This window comes from Nicotiana tabacum, chromosome 17 (assembly GCF_000715075.1).
Source record: "Nicotiana tabacum cultivar K326 chromosome 17, ASM71507v2, whole genome shotgun sequence".
Classification (NCBI taxonomy): Eukaryota; Viridiplantae; Streptophyta; class Magnoliopsida; order Solanales; family Solanaceae; genus Nicotiana; species Nicotiana tabacum.
The window spans coordinates 136,493,361-136,511,428 of record NC_134096.1 but is presented as its reverse complement, the minus strand read 5'-3'; the positions used below and the strand labels follow the sequence as shown (position 1 = coordinate 136,511,428).

At 34.1% G+C, this 18,068-nt stretch overlaps 1 protein-coding gene across 1 annotated transcript; it reads left to right on the top strand.

The window, feature by feature from the left end:
- Positions 1 to 215: 215 nt before the first annotated feature.
- On the top strand, positions 216 to 923 carry LOC142172132 (uncharacterized). The gene is made up of 3 exons (XM_075235908.1): positions 216 to 353; positions 454 to 528; positions 675 to 923. Exons 1-3 carry the CDS (start codon positions 216 to 218, stop codon positions 921 to 923), a joined length of 462 nt encoding a protein of 153 aa, XP_075092009.1.
- The last annotated feature ends 17,145 nt before the right edge of the window (positions 924 to 18,068 follow it).

Here is an 18,068-nt window from a genome sequence, read left to right as displayed (position 1 = left end):
ATGGTGAAAATCCAAATATGTGTGTTGTTTCAGATCGGAATAAGAGTATCTTGAAGGCAATATCTACTGTTTATACCGACATGCCATATTATGATTGCATGTGGCATATTATGACAAATGTAAGGTCAAAGTTCAAGAAGGGTCGTCATCTAAAGTTAAGCGAATTGTACTTTGCCACGACACGATAATACACGCTTGATGAATTTAATGAAAGAATGTCAAAGATTGAAGAGATCGACAGACATGTTAAAGCATACATATACAATATTAGCTATCACAGATGGTCTCGGGTATATGCTACAGTGAACAGAATATGGACGATGACATCAAACATTGCAGAGTCATTGAATGCGGTAACCAAATATGCAATAGAGCTGCCCGTAGTAGAACTATTTGAGTACATGAGGACTCTTTTTGAACGTTGGACTAATGAAAAGCTATTGAATGTAAAAGGGTGTGTTCACATACCTTGGGGAAAAATACAACAAAGAGTTGGAGGAAAATAAGACATTATCGCAGAAGATGAGAGTAAGTTATAGCCAATAACATCAGATCATTAATTCCATCAAACTAAATATATAATGTTAATTGTAGAAATATTATTATATAATTGTAGTTATTTTGTTTTGTATTTGTTGCTGACAACTTGTTGTGTGTTTGTAATGAAATTGTAGGTGAGGGCTTTAACAGATTACATCCATACTGTGATAGATGGTGTGAAGCGCTTCATTGTTTGCCTTCAAAACAAGAGATGTAGTTGTGGACAGTTCCATCTTGATGAACTTCCTTGTCCACATGCTTTGGCGGCTTTGAGGCACAGGAACGAGTCTTATGAAAACTATTGTTCTCCTTATTACATGAGGGAGAGCCTTCTGCAGACTTATGAAATATCAGTAGACCCGTTGCCTGATGAAAGAAAATGAAATGTGCCACAACATATAGCTGAAGAAGTTGTAAAACCATCCGAGAAAAGGCAGCCAGGGAGACCTCAAAAACAAAGATACAAACTATATGATGAAGTAAATGCAAAGAAGTACAAGGTTTCATGTGGCAACTGCTGACTAGAAGGGCATAACAAAAGATCTTGTAGGAATGCTCCCAAAAGGAAATAAAAATTGATACAACTTATAGTTTTTTTTTTATTGAGTATTGTTGATGATAATCTGTCCTTTAAGACATATGAAGTTATATTTTTTATGTTCTGGAGAGTTATAGTTGTGGTGTAATTGTGTTGCTAATTTGAATAAAGATTGTCTCATATAATGAATATTTGCTAAACAGATTTCAACTCTTAATGCAATTGGTTTGTAGTTATTTTGTTCAAATACTGGGTTTATTTATTACTTTTCAGTCTTTCCTAACAACACTGCTAAAATTGAATAGATTATGTATTTTTGTATAGTAGTTGTAGACATAATTATAGTTATGCTATAAAGAAATTATATAATACCAATATCGAGATCAAGTACTAACAACTTTCAACCAAAACAAAAGCCACAGATATCTTCTATTCTAAGTAGTAGAATTCTAGATAAAATAACAAAACAAAAGGTAAAATAACTATAGCACAAATCTGCTACAAATAAATTGAAGCTGACTTGTTCTTAATAAATAATTTATCTACAACTTTACTACAATCCAGCTATAATTAAACACTTTAACTATAATTTTTTTTACTGAAAAGGGCAACTAATTCTTCTTTTTCCGAACTTGTATTCTCTCGTTCACAACTGGTGCACCTTTTCTTCTTGCTAATCTACCAGTCACCTCAATTTCACTAATTGCACCAACCTCTTACTTTTTTCTAGCATAATCCCAAAGGAGCGCTCCATAGCGTCTACAGTGTTGATCAGTATCAGAAAGGTCTTTCTTTGAAATCGATAGCTCTCCAATGCTGACATATTCTGCAAATGCTGCCACGTATACACCACAATCACTACAAAAAATAATAGGTGAAAAGATTTAGCAATTAACGTAAAATACAATTGACTAAATAAATAGAAAGAAAAATAGCACATACAGTGATCCTTCTTTTTGCTGGGGTATCTTACCGACCAACTACTGAATGTCAAGAGGGTCAGTAACACCTCTTTCAATGTATGCCTTTGTATTATTGTAGTTGATGTCTGGACGCTTTCCATATAAACTGGTGCACGACAAGTAGAGGGGGGTCATAATAACAAACTTGTCGACAACGGATTCAACAAGTTTGTGATTTTGTGAAGAGACCATAGAATTATAAACATATAAAACCCTATCGATAATGTCATACACAGCCAACAACCAATGATATTTCTCCACAATGTTTATGAGCATAATCATAAAATCAACTTTGTCCCATGCAACATTTGCAAGTAATCGGTACACCAATATGTATTCTGATACAACGTCCTAGGGTTTGACAACATCAAGCTTCTTATCGGTAGGAGCATTAATGTACCTCTCATAAATTTGTTCAATCTAGTCTTGAACATACAGTCAGTGGTTGTAAACCGTGTTTTGTTTTCATGATCATACTTTCCTCTCTTCCTCAAATAGTATAAAATAACATCAATGTGCTGCAAAAAAATCGATTTCATTATTTCTCAATGCTTCATACAATTTAATTATAATTTTCAAACAAAAAATCTACAGATTTCTAAAATAACAGAATACTACAGTTAATCATTAAATTCTGCCAGGGTATGTGTGTACCGTGTTGTTGAGCACTTGCATGGGATGTGCCAAAGTATAAAATTAATCATTTTATCAACTTTCTCCACTCCAAGATCAAACCACGGCTTGAGCTAGTTATCTTTTAAAGTATAAGGTGCCTTCCTCCTATTTAAAGACATAGCAAGTACAATTATTATGTAGTTTCAATTGAAAATTCATAAATTGTATGCACTCGATAATATAAAAAAATTGTATAATCTAACCTCTTTGAAACCGTGTCGGTACCTAAATATAATCACCTATTGAATTCTTCCAACAAGTCAAGATCAACATCGTTGCCAATAACCTCAGTAAATGGATGCTTGATGCTGAAAACTGGAGGCGGTCCAACAGAAGTACTTCCCCCAGAATTGAAATAAGGGAGAAAGGGGGATATGGCATGCTTTCCAGGAACCCTTGTACTTTCCTGATGCACATGGGTTGTTTCATCTTCATTAACCTCGCCGAACTTAACAATCCGTGAGAAGTTCTCTGGCAACTCAAAATCATCAAGTGTCACTGCCCTTTTTCCAAACCTGGAGCTATTGTCCGAATCACCTACATTGATGTAGTCGGCTGGTTCACTTACAAAATTTAAAATAAAAGAACAACATTATATGTTGGTTGCATTAGTTCTTTTGGGAAAATTGAAACTTATATGAAAGCTGGGTTTTTTTTTTCTACAATTATATTGTAACATATAATACCACTGAAATATTCATTGCAATCATCTCCTTGTTGTATACCATTTGCTTGTTGAATGGGAGATTGCAAATGCATAGTCTCCTTCTCTTCATTTAAATGCTCTCTTTGTATGCCAACTTTTGCATCCTGTTTTGGAGAGTCCACATGCATAGTTTCCTTCTCTATTACAATAAATGTGTACGCCTTAATAAATTGTAGATCATTTATAATAAACAGAATAACACTGTAGATAAATTATAGTTAATTTGTTGAAATGATGCCATGTAGCTAAGATGTAATATGTATTGTGAAATATGTAGACAAAATGTACTAAATCATACCTGCAGTTTCTTCCTCCAATGCCCCTTGAAATTGGGGAGATAAGGCAACACCTACACGAACATTCTTCTCATTTTGAATGTCACACATGTGTCCTGTATCTAAGACAACAATTGAAAATATAATGTAGATTATTTATTGGTAATTTAGGCTATATGTAGATATAATGTAAACATAATATAGATTTTCTGTCATCAAATTGTGTTAAAATACATGTTTTACTGTTGATGCCCAACACTGGTTTAGCACTACTGCCTGAATTCTGTTGTTTGTTCTTTTCTTTGTAATGCTCATCATTTTTCATAGAACTGCCAGTAAACTGCAATGGGAATATGTTAGGCTATATACTTTATGAATCTATATTATTATAAAAGTGAAAAACCCAAAACAAAAAAATTAAAAGACTTAAATGCCCTTTTAAATAAATAAAAAATCAACGTTTTAAATATAGATAAATAAAATATTTTAGTGAAGAGTTGTGTCTTAAGATGAAAGGTTGCATATTTTCATCTTAAGTTGATATTTTCTTCCCTATAAATTGTTTGACTTTGCAATAAATAATTGCTTCCGAAATCAAATCTTCTGTTTCCAATGTGACTTACACAGAAGTTTGGAAAAATATTTTCTTCAAAAGTATAGCATTTTTTATTTTGAAATCGCAGGAGTACGATATACCGAAATTCTGTATATGACATATAGTGATTCTTCCATCTCTACTTCTTTATTTATACAAAGAAATATGGTACCAGATTTCTTTGAAATGAAAATTTCACAGTTGGGCATGTTGACACCGTTTCGTTAAAATGAGTGTCTCTCTTTGAAATTGAAAGAGTAACAAGGGTCTCCACTCAAAGTTAGAAGTGGATCCTGTGACTTGGATAATGAGTAAGACACTGCCAATTTTCTTTTCGAGGTATTACAACAAATTTTCAATTTTTTTAAATGAAAGAGAAAAGAATGGAACTATGCATGTGGTATTTTTTGTCAATAATATGAATGCCCGACTAGAGTGGTGATTATGTTGCTAATGTTGAGCAAATACTACACCAAGCGGAAATGGCATTTTAAAATGGCAAAGGCTGCACAATGCACTTTTCTCGGAAGCAAATTTTATATAAATATAGAGAATAATGATATTTAAAGCCTCTGATTTGATGATGGAGTGCCCGACTTTGAAATTGTAAAGATGGTCAAAGCAAATACTATCAAATTAAAGCGATGCAAACAAAATTAAAGATATATAAAGAGGCACAAAGGAAAAATTATATAAAATGCATTCAAGTATGTCAAGGGCTGGAGAAAAATTTCCATATGGCCTTGTTGCACGTACAACTGCATTTTCCTGTTTGATACTTGTGGAAATTCCTTCGTCACTTCCAATATAAGATACTTGCGATCTTGACATTGTATAGCCAAAAAGATGACATCAGAATCAAAATGATGAGAAAATAACAATTAAATCAGGTTTTTACTTTCTAAAACTCCATTTATTGTGAGTTTTGTAAAATTTATTACTCCCTCCGTTACAAAAAGATTGACATAGTTCGAAGTGTGAGAGTCAAAGTACTTAATTTTGACTGTGAATTTGGACATAAATTTTTTAAGTTTTTAAAAATAAAACTTATATTTTCGGAAACTACATAAAGAATATTATAGGTCATAATAAATCATAATTTAAAATATTTATAAAATATTGAAGAAAAACGTGGTCAAAAAACAACCTCATAGATTTCCCAAATAGTAATAGTGCCAATCTTTTTAAAACAGAAGGATTATCGTAGATGTTCGAGTAGGTTATTGTACTATTCGAATATAACTTTAAGTAATCAGTTTATTTTTTGCTTTTTCAGTTGTGTTTCTTAAAGTGTACATGTTTTACTGATTGAGTGGATGTAATTTTTTTAGTATAAAAACAAATATAAATATTTTTATCAAATAATATAATATATGTGAATGAAAGGAACCTTGGAAAAACGGTAAAGTTATCTCCGTGTGACCTATACGTCACGAGTTCGAGCCGTAGAAACAGCCACTAATGCTTGCATAAGAGTAGGTTGTTTATGTACAAAGATATTCATACAAAAATTTCCAAATAAGTCTAATAGGCATGACTCCCTATAAGTATTATGGTGAAAATTTAAATTTCACAAAAGGAGCATGTAAACACACACACACACACACACACACACACACACACACACATATATATATAATTATATGTACATGTGTGTCGGTTATCTTATTTATTTTTTAGGTATAAATAATATTACCCGAATGATCTATCACTATGTACATCTTTATCAAGTAGTAACATATAATATTACAATTAATTTTCATTTATTTCCTTTAAGTTTATTATGTGATGAGTATACGAATTGTGACAAAACTACAATATTAATCGATAACAAATAACTTTGTTAGATTTACCTGATTTTTTGTGTACGTGTTTGTCATGATTTTGCTATGTTTAATTTCCTTGTATAGAATGCAACAAATTTCCATTCAACATATTTCCATCTTGGGGTAAAAACATATCTTGGCATGTATGTATAGATAAAATGGCATGATCAATAAATAAAATTGCTAATGTTCGAAGGGACATAGAATAATAATAATTAATATTAGTACCTAAATATCCAACAGATGAACCCCGACAAAGAAGTAATCACACGACGATCAATATTGATCATTCATAGAAATTTTTACTTTATCTTTTTTATGTATAATTATTTATTCAAAGCTTAGTTTAATAATATTATTTTTATTTTACAAAATCATGTATTACATAACTTAACATACATGTGCGACGCACGTGCGGAAAAACTAGTGCTAATATAAACATAAACATAGTAAACATTATTATCCAAAATGAATATATTTCGAATGAAACCTTAGCATCAATGTTCGTATCTTGTTGAATTTTTATTGCCTGTAACACAAATTTGATGGAATCATTGAGTAGCAGTCGAATGCTACCTAATTCTTGAAAACCTCTTTCTTGAAAGTTTGTTATAATGTATCTGACAATTAGAGGCTTACATATATATATATATATATATATATATATATATATATATATATATATATAAGAAGACTAAAAATCAAGAATTAGGTATACCTCTTTCTTGAACAATTCAAGGTCTGAACCGACCTACGTATTAAAATAGAAAGAGCTAAATAAATAATTTTCATAACATAAATTAAACAAACGAGATAGGATTATCTTAAGATGTTACCTTATCAACATATTTTCTTAATTTTTTTAATTGTTTCACAATATCTTTCTTGTCATCTATTCCCATTGTCTGCTTATGTCCAGATGGATATGGAGCATCTGTCGGATGCTCGAATGAGTTAAAAATGCACAGAAAGGTTCAACTTATGCCTAACAAACTGAAGCAATTGTGTATAAGTTTCGATACCCCATGCGAAATTCGCATACTGCCCCGAGTCCACCAAATATAACCTAAAATGGTCTATCAAACTATTATCTTTCTCTGAAGGACAGGGGAAGAATTCTATCATATAGAGAATACACAGTTTGACTGCATCCTCATCATTCACCCAACTACGGCTGGTTATAATTAGTTTCAAGTATGACTTCTTAACTTTTTCCTTGTTCGGAAAATAACTCCTCATTATTTTACTGTCATACTTAGTTTTGTAACCACAGTTCGTTACTTCTGTAAAACATATAAGGCCATTGATAAGGGCAAACTCCCTCAACCTTAAGTTCAGCCTCTCACCCTTTATCTTTGATGTAAAAAAATGAGAACCGGATGCATTCAATTCATACTTCACGAGAAGGTGAATTGGGTGATTTTGGGTACATATTTTGGGCAGGGAAAGAAAATGCCCAAAACATGTCTTTTTAAACAACTTTAGCCTATTTTCAGACAATAACACGTTGATTTGGCGAGGAACATCAGGGTCGGATAATGTCTGGAACCTAGTGATGCCATAATCAACATCATGGGTGTAAAAAATGTTCGATTCTGCACCAAAAGAAACAGTAAGTTAATAAAACTTGTTTAAAGATCAAAAAATAAAATAACCATAATTCTACTATATTTTAGCTACAGTCAGAAAGACATTAATACATTGCATATAAGTAAGTTATAAAATTAGTAAACATATATAACAAATGACTACATTGAAGTTACAAATGCACAGATAAAATTATATTTAGAGCAAAAAATTAGAAACTAACAACTAGACATAATATATACAATTTGTTTACAGAAAATAAAACTAACATATATAAATAGAGCAAATAATAACCAATAAAACTAACTAAATCATGTAATACATTCCCTAACAAAATAATTTCGAAAAATGTACAAGAAATCCATAATTTTCAAGGAAATGTAGAAAAGTTGATAACTAATAACAAATATACACAATGTAGATAAAATTTCTACAAATACAGAAAAATAAAAAATATGTATAGTCATGAGAATGAGAACGGGTTTTGTAACTAAAAAAAAAACTAAAATTGTAACTACTAAAATTTTACCTTCTCCAATGGTTGTTGGGGTATGGTTTTAGGAGATTTTTGAACCTTCTTCTTTTTTGAAGGTTTGACGGTAGGAGAAACTTTGATTATTTTTTTTTTTGCAGGTTTCGAGATAACTTCTTCTTCGACGAAATCATCATCACGAGCAATTTCTTTGCCCTTCTACTTTACTGATTTAGCATATGTCGAAGCTTCACAGCATCCCTGTAATGCTTGATTTTTGTTCGAGCTTCTGCTTTATCTTCACGAGAGAAAAGCTTGGACTTTGTCTCTGGTTTTGCATGTGTTGATTTCACTACTTTTTTGAGTGAATCCTGTGAGAAAACACCCAAAACAAATGTAGGAATATCACAAACATTAGCTTTTTTAGAGCTATTCTTCGGAAGTCCTTTCTTCTTCATTGTAAGGGAAGGAAAATTTTAAGCTGTTACTGATTTCGTAGGATTTTGAGCGAGAATTCAGAAAGATTGAGAGATATTATAAAAGATTTTTGAACAAAAATGGAAGAGAGCGTTAATGGAGGGAGAGAGTACAGAATTGTGGGGGTATGGACAGAGAAACATGGGGGGAGTGAGTTATGTATGTTAGCGAGATTATAAGAGTTAATTAATTCTCATTAAATTCCTAAAATGTATATAATTGATAAATTATATATGTCTATGTAATTAAATTAAAATTTAAATTAAAAAAGTAATAAAGTTTCTAATAGTGTATAGAAAGGTAAAAATCTATTTCATAAAAAATTGAATAAAGAAATGTAAGTGGAAAAAATCAATAAATCCTCAAAGATTTCGCATAACATCTGTGACCAATCTACTACCTCAATTATTATGACAGTAGTAGTAGTAGTACGCTTTTGACCTACTTCCAAATAGAATATAACCTGACCAATCTATTGATAGGACAATTAATTATTTATTAATTAAAGAAAGCTTTTGTAGTTGTATGGGAAATTATAAAAAGATCTGTAGCAGTACCCTCAACTATTTTTTTATCTTTTCTTTTTCAAAAAGAAAACTGTTCAATCTCGGCCAAACAGTGGCTATAAGCAGTTCAATTATAATATGAGTCTTGCTAGTTTCAACAGAATTTTCGACTCCCAATCAAAATATTTCCCTGTATGGTGAAAAACGGACATCTAACGAAATTTCCAACTAAAATTCAAAGAAAAACTACTGATTAAAAAGAATCAAAAATTTTAAGTTATTCTTATGCCCAAATATTGGAATACGGAATGTTAAACCCCACATTTGACAGAGAAATATCCATGTTGTGGAGAAGATGACTTCGGATTATCAGGACCAGGACCAAAGGTCTACGTACCTAAGTTTCCCTTTTGAAATTTAAGATAAAATTTCTACTATATAAAATGATAGTTGTATTGGTAAAAATAAATGTTACACGCGGAGTTAATTATGTGGTTGACATAGCAAGGCACGTGGATCACTAGAAAAGCGACAACTGGAGAGGAGCACTAAAAGAGATACGAGTCACAGCAGATACGAACAAATTACCCACGAGGTGAAAAGAAATGGTTGCTCGAGTCTCTTAAGTTATATGAAGAGGCACCGGTGGAATGAACCAAGACAGTAAAAAGGGCAGATTCATAGATCTTCAATTAATGAGCGTGGATAATTACAAACATTACAGAATCTTCACGAACAATTATTATTACTAATTATAACGTTTCATTAATGTCATTAATGCTCATAATGACTCGGTCTTAAAAGGGAAAAGACGTTGTACTTGAAGACCTATATAAGGAAAAGAAATGTCATTTGTACAGGGACGTTATGATTATTATTGGAATATAATTACTTTTTTGTGCTTTCTATTGATTACTTTGTCATTTCTTATTCCAATTTTCTTACTTATTTCTGAGAGAATATTAAATTTCTTGATTATCAGTAACCCGAGTACTTCTAAAAATAGGCTTTGACTAAGAGTCTAATTCTTTAGTTAAACAAATTGATTTTGTTACCGAGAATCTGATAATCTTCTCTTACTTTCCAAATCACTCTCTCTCTCAACTGAATCATGTCGAATGTCAATGACAACAAGCAGCAGGTGGAAGGGACTCCAGTTCCGTCACCTCAAGGAACCCCACGCAATTCAAGAGAAGCATCACCCAAAAGATCCACTACTCATAACAATGAACAATATGAAAATGAACAAACTGTCAAGTAGGATGCTGTGAAGCAGTTAATTGCTGAGTACGTGAATGATACTCTCCACGCTTTCGTGAGGGGACTACCAGTTGTGCCACCCACACCTCCATCAAACAATACTGCAACTGTGGAAATTCCACGATCATGGTTGGCTAATTTTGGAAGCGGAGGAACTCCCAACGAGTCATGTGATGGGAGACCAGGTACGCCTAATAATTCTGATTTACAAACTTTAATACTAACCTTGCCGAAATAGGTGAAAGAACAAAATGACCGTATTGAGAAAATACCCGGCATACCACATATGATCAAAGGAGTTGATTTCGACAAATATTCACAAAAATCATGGAAACCAAGCGCAACTCCATTACCAATTCCCAAAAAGTTTAAAATGCCTGACATCCCGAAATACGATGGAACGACCGATCCACGTGACCACGTTACTGCATTCACCACGGGAGTAAAAGACAATGATTTAACCGAGCAGGAGATTGAATCTGTGCTAGTCAAAAAGTTTGGGAAACACTTACCAAAGGAGCGTTAACATGGTACTCTCTTTTACCTGAAAATTCTATTGACTCTTTTGCTGAGCTTGCAGATCTATTTATAAAAGCACACTCAGGTGCACAAAAAGTTGAAAACAGAATGGAGGATATATTCAAAGTAAAGCAAGGAGATAGAGAATTGCTTCGAGAATTCGCATACAGATACCAACGTGAAAGAATGTTGCTACCAAGAGTACCTGACAATTGGGCAGTCATGGCATTTGAAAGCAATTTAAACGAGAAAAGTTCAGAAGCTACGAGTAGGCTTAAAGAGAGCCTACGAGAATTCCCTACCACGACATGGAATGATGTCTATAATAGGTACAGTACCAAGTTACGGATCGAAGAAGATATCATAGCTCAGTCAAGGGTTAAAGAAAAAACAGGTTCGAGGCGGTCAGAATCTGAGAAAAGGTCCTGTAAGAACAGGTACGAGCCTTATATGGGACCTTCGGGGCGAGAAGCTCGTTCAAAATTCGAAAACGTGCGGGCTGATCACAGGTTCGCAAATAGAGATTTAGGTTCGTCATCGTTGAGATTCAGAAAAGATCGAGGTGAACGTAACAGATATGCTAATACAAACGCAAGGATTGGGGACTACAATTTTAACGTGAGTACCTCCGAGTTAGTCGCTATTTTAAGAAGCATGTGGGATAAGGTATGATGGACTAAAGAGATGAGATCAAATCTAAATAAAAGAAACTCAGATTTTTGGTGCGAGTTCCATAATCATCACGGAAATAGAACATCAGAGTGCAGATTATTACAAGGTGAGGTGGAACATTTATTGAAGCACGGCTATCTGACGAAATTGTTCAGCGAGAAAGGCAAACAAGCTTACATGAGCAATAGGCAAGAGCCCCCAAAACCTCTGTCTCCAAAGAGAACAGTAAATATGATAAACGGCAGAGAAGAAGTCAACGGCGTAACCTATACAGCCGCGAGAAAAACAACAAAGTTCATAATAACTCACGGGAAGCGAACTCGCCAAACTCTGGAAGACGGAAACATAACCTTTGATGATGCAGATGCCGATGAATTAATGATTCCTCACAACGATGCACTGGTAATATCTTTACTTATACATGATACTAATATAAAACGAGTTTTGATTGACCCAGGTAGCTCTGCGAATATCATTCTATTACGCGTGGTGAACGAAATGCTAATGGGCGATCGTGTAGTTCCAAAAGCACGTTCCTTATCTGTGTTTGATAAATCAACCGTTATTACAAAGGGCGAGATTGAACTAAGCACAAACACATAAGGGGTCATCAAAGAAACAAAATTTCAAGTTATAGACACGGATATGGCCTATAATGTGATTCTTGGGAGGCCGTGGATTCATGATATGGATGTTGCGCCATCCACATTACATCAGGTTATCAAATTCCCTTCAAAATGGGGAATTCAATAGATTCGAGGACATCAACAAACTTCAAGGAGCATCAACTCGGTGATACAACCAATTCAAAAAGATACGATTGCAAGTCAAAAAGATGTGGGTGCAAGTGAGAAAGATGCGGTAAATCAAATTTTATTAGAAATTGTATAAAAACAAATAGACGTGGACTCCAGACCAGATGTAATTTAAGAGCCAGAGGAGAACGAAAATATTAAACCAACGATTGAGGAGCTTGAAGCTGTTCCACTATTCGAACAATGGCCAGATCGAAGAATTCATATCGGAGCAAGGTTAAACCCAGATAGGAGAGGTAAGTTAATTGAATATTTAAAAGCTAATGCGGATTTTTTTGCATGGTCCCATTCAGATATGACAGGTATATCTCCGGAGGTGATGACTCATAAATTAAATAAAGATACGTCATTCATGCCTGTCAAACAAAAGAAGAGGAAGCAAGGATCATTCAAAAATCAAGTGATCGATGAAGAGGTACAGAAACTCTTAAATATCGATTCAATACGCGAGGTAAAATATCCTAATTGGTTAGCTAATACTGTGGTAGTTCCGAAAAAGAACGGTAAATGGAGAGTTTGTGTGGATTACACTGACTTAAATAAAGCATGCCCGAAGGATTCATTCCTTTTACCGCATATAGATCAATTGATTGATGCTACCACATGCCACTAATTATTAAGCCTTCTAGATACGTATTCTGGTTATAATCAAATAAAAATGGACCCCTTAGACGAAGAAAAAACTTCATTTATTACAAACAGAGGGACTTATTGTTACAAAGTCATGCCTTTTGGCTTGAAAAATGCTGGAGCCACATATCAGAGGTTGGTGACCAAGATATTCCAAGAACATCTAGGGAAGATGATGGAAGTCTACATTGATTATATGTTGGTTAAATCTACACAAGCGGAAGATCATTTTCAACATCTTTCAACTTCTTTCAACTACCTTCGAGATCCTCCGAAGATATAACATGAAACTGAACCCAGAAAAGTGCACTTTTGGCGTAGCTTCAGATTTACAGGTAGGATTGCAGCTTTGGGAAGATTCATTTCAAGATCTTCAGAGAAAAGCGTTAAATTTTTTTCAGTATTGAAGAAGCAAAATCAGTTTGAATGGACTGAGGAATGCCGACAAGACCTCAAAGATTTGAAGGCATACTTAACAAATGCTCCCCTACTGTCTAAACCAAGGGATGGAGAAAGACTATTTGTATATCTTGCAGTTGCAGAAGTAGCTGTAAGTGCAGTTTTAGTAAGGAAGGAAAAAAGTAAACAATCTCCTATTTATTATGTTAGTAAATCTTTATTAGATGTTGAAACTAGATATCCTCATCTAGAGAAACTAGCTTTAGCATTAGTCATGGCAGCTAGAAAATTGAGACCATATTTTCAATGACATCCTATCTCCGTAGTAACTGCATATCCATTAAGGAATATTTTGCATAAAAAAGAATTGTCAGGCAGACTAGCCAAGTGGGCAATAGAACTAAGTGAATATGACATTATTTATCAACCTAGAACAATAATAAAGTCTCAAGTTTTAGCAGATTTCATTACAGATTTTAACACAAAAATAATTCCTGAAGTAGAAAAGGAATTACAAATTTTTACTGGAGCCAGTTTAGGTGTTGTCTTAATACCACCCTCAGGTGAAAGTATAAGACAAACAATTAAATATTACCTTATTACTAATAATGAAGCAGAGTATGAAGCTGTAATTGCAGGTTTGGAACTAGCACGAGAACTCTCCATAGAGCAAATCATTATTAAAAGTAACTCTCAACTGGTAGTCAATCAGATGTAGGGGACTTACACTGCTAGAGAGGCATGAATGCAACAATACTTGGAAAAGGCACGAGAACTGGTCAGAAAATTCCAATCATGGAAGATCGTGCAAATACCCAGGGAAAAAAACGCAGAAGCAGACGCGTTGGCTAACCTTGCTTCAGTTGCAGAAGTAACGAGTAAAGAAAATTCTATTGTAATACATTTATTTCACTCATCACTTGACCAGGATAAACATGAGGTAAGCTTTAATAATTTAACCTGGGATTGGAGAAACGAGATTGTTAATTTTTTATAGTACGGGATCGTACCTGAAGGCAAGAAAGAATCTCAAGTGCTTCGATGAAAAGATGCTCGTTATTGCCTAATTCGAGATAATTTATATCGAAAAATATTTGGCGGTCCTTTAGCAAGGTGCCTTGGACCCAATCAAACGGAGTACGTGATGAGGGAAGTACATGAAGGACATTGCGGAAATCACGCAGGTGGAAGATCTTTAGTTAAAACACTAATCATAGCAAGATACTACTGGCCTAAAATGGAAGAAGATGCGGAAAATTTTGTAGCCAAATGTGACAAGTGTCAACGATATGCCAACAATATGCATCGACCTGCAGAGTTATTACATACAGTTATTTCCCCATGACCATTTATGAAATGGGGAATGGATATAGTAGGGCCTTTACCACTAGCTAAAGGAAAGGTACGGTTCTTATTAGTGTTAACAGATTACTTTTCAAAATGGGTAGAGGCAGGAGCTTTCAAACAGGTACGAGAAAAGGAGGTGAAAGACTTCATTTGGCGAAACATTATATGCCAGTTTGGAGTTCCAAAAGAATTCGTATGTGACAATGGCCCACAATTTATAGGCTCGAAAATTATAGAGTTCTTTCAAAGTTGGCAAATCAAATGAATTACCTCTTCACCTTACCATCCAGTGGAAAATGGACAAGTTGAGTCAACAAATAAGAATATCATCAATAATTTGAAGAAGAAACTAGAAAAATCAAAAGGGAATTGGCCTGAAGAATTACCAAGAGTGTTATGGGCTTATAGAACCACAACAAAAGCAGCCACGAGAGAAACTCCATTTTCATGTACGGTTCAGAAGCTTTAATCCCAGTTGAAATAGGAGAACCAAGCACGAGATTCACATTGGCAACGGAAGAGTCGAACGATGAGGAATTAAAAACAAACTTAGACTTACTCGAACAAAGAAGAGAAGCAGCTTTAATACGGATGGCAGCACAAAAGCAAATCATAGAATGATACTACAACAGAAAGGCTCACCTCGGGTACTTCAAAATTGGGGACTTCGTTCTTAAAAAAGTTTTCCAATCAATGAAAATAACCAGAGCAGGAAAGTTAAATCCAAATTGGGAAGGACCCTATAAAGTTTGAGGTATCGCTGGAAAAGGTGCCTACGAGTTAGAAACCATGGATGACAAGGTTTTACCCTCTAGTTGGAATGTTGTTCATTTAAAGAAATACTATTTTTGAGCAAAAGAAATACCCACGGTCAGGTATCGTTCAATTACGATTTGTGTTTTGTACAGTTAAAATTATAATAATAATTTTAGATGATAGGCAAAAAGCTAGCCTACACCAAATGATGATATTAGACCTGAAAGACACGCGGAAGCAACATTATTCCTGGTCTAGGGTTGCAACCTTTCTGAATGGAAATATAAAGGGTTAAGCAGTCATCATCTAAATTATATATACCTCCGAGTCCCGTATGTTTTTCCTTTTCAGGAAATGGACCACATGAAAGGAATAATCAAGTGCTCGAGATTTCATACTTCAAAACTCAATATATATATATATATATATATATATATATATATATATATATATATATATATATATATATATATATATATATATATATATATATATATATATATATGTATATAAGGAAGGCAAAGAATACTGGAAAAGTTAGAATTCAAGTCAAGCTTATGGTCTACCCAACAAATCGAAAGTTAAGAGCAAAGTCAAGAGCCAAAAACGCAAGCCTAATTCAAAAACCTATGAAGAATATACTCGTGGATGTAAATTTCAAAATCTTACGAATGGCAATATTTAGTCATGGGTTACAAGATATACCCTTGAATTTTGTAAAATCTATTGTAAAAAAAATAGTTACGAAAGAGTTACAGATGATACTTGAATACATGTAAAGTATTATACAATTTGAAAGTTCGAAAGATACAAAACTTCCTCAAAGTTATTCAAAGAAACGTGTGTGTTCCTATTTCTTCTTTCGTATGTTTACACCATTATGAAGTTGAGACGTCTTCTTCATTAAGTGTCGTATATAAAAGGGCCCTCTTTTATAAATCGTGTTTGTTTCAAAAAGTCATGAAGTACTGAAGCATTTTTAATGCATAACAAAAGAGTAGTACAAAAACTCGAAATAAAATATCATAGAAGTTGAACAAAAACTTAGAAGATGATATTACAATAACTTGGTTAACACTAAGTATGAACTTAGTTCCAACCTAATGGTCTTATACAAAAAACCCCAAAACGGACTAGGGGTAAGATATTCCAAAACATTACCCCCCAAATGGGACCAGGGGTAAATCTCCAAATGTTCCACCAATAAAAAAAATAAAGAAACTGTCACGATCCAAAATTCTAACCTGTCGTGATGGTGCCTATGCTCGATACTAGGCAAGCCGATAATCTCGACGAACCACAAATTCTCTTAAGTTTGAAAATATAATAATTTAATACAATACAAAATCCCACAAATTGTGACACTAACACTGCCCAAAACCAGGTGTCACTGAGTACATGAGCATCTAGCATGAATACAGTCTGGAAAATACGATCTATAATAGTCTGAGACCAAATACAGTAAACAAGGAGATAGAGAAGGAGAGACAAGGTCTGCGGAATACGGCAGCTACCTCAAAATCTCCTGAAAATCAACTGCGCGAAATGATCAACATCTGCTATGTCCGGGAACACCTGGATCTACACACAAAATGCAGGGTATAGTATGAGTACAACCAACTCATCAAGTAACAATAATAACTAAGGAACTGGAGATAATGACGAGCTATACAATTATAGTTCACTTTCAGTAATTACAACAAAGAATAGACATACTTCCAAATCCGACAGTTTAAGTCAATTTAATTTTATACAGTTCAATTTCATGTAATCCGGATATAAAATCTTTCAGATAATTTCACATCAATGACAGATAGTGACTAAGTGCAACAACAAATGAAAAACAAGTACAACCTCTCAGGCAACAGATACCCAACTCGTCATAACAGCTCAACCACTCAACTCTTAGCCCTCAGCACTCACACTCAATGGGTACTCGCGCTCACTGGGGGTGTACAGACTCCGGAGGGGCTCCTATAGCCCAAGCGCTATAATCTGCACGGTCAACTCATGTGTTGCACGGACAACTCACGTGCCATAGTATTAACATCTCACAATCAGGCCCTTGGCCTCACTAAGTCATAAATCTCTCCAGTCTCTCGGGCTCTCAATAATCATGAAATCAACCCAAACAACAATGATATGATGCATCAATAATGAACAATAGAGACTCAGATAAAATAAACAAGTAAACTGTGACTGAGTATCAAACAACAATTTAGCAGATAATTCAATATGTACACGAACTCTGTGGGTCCCAGCAGTACCAACATATAGCCTAAACATGATTACTAACATGTCTTACAGTCAAATTTCCACAACACATAGAGAGCATAAAGCTAACAACAAATTATTCAACTTTACAGTTTCACGGGTCGGACCAAGTCATAATCCCCTCGGTGCACGCCCACACGCCCATCACCTAGCATGTACGTCACCTCCAAAGTAATCACATGATACAAAAATCCGGGGTTTCATACCCTCAGGACCAGATTTAAAACTATTACTTAC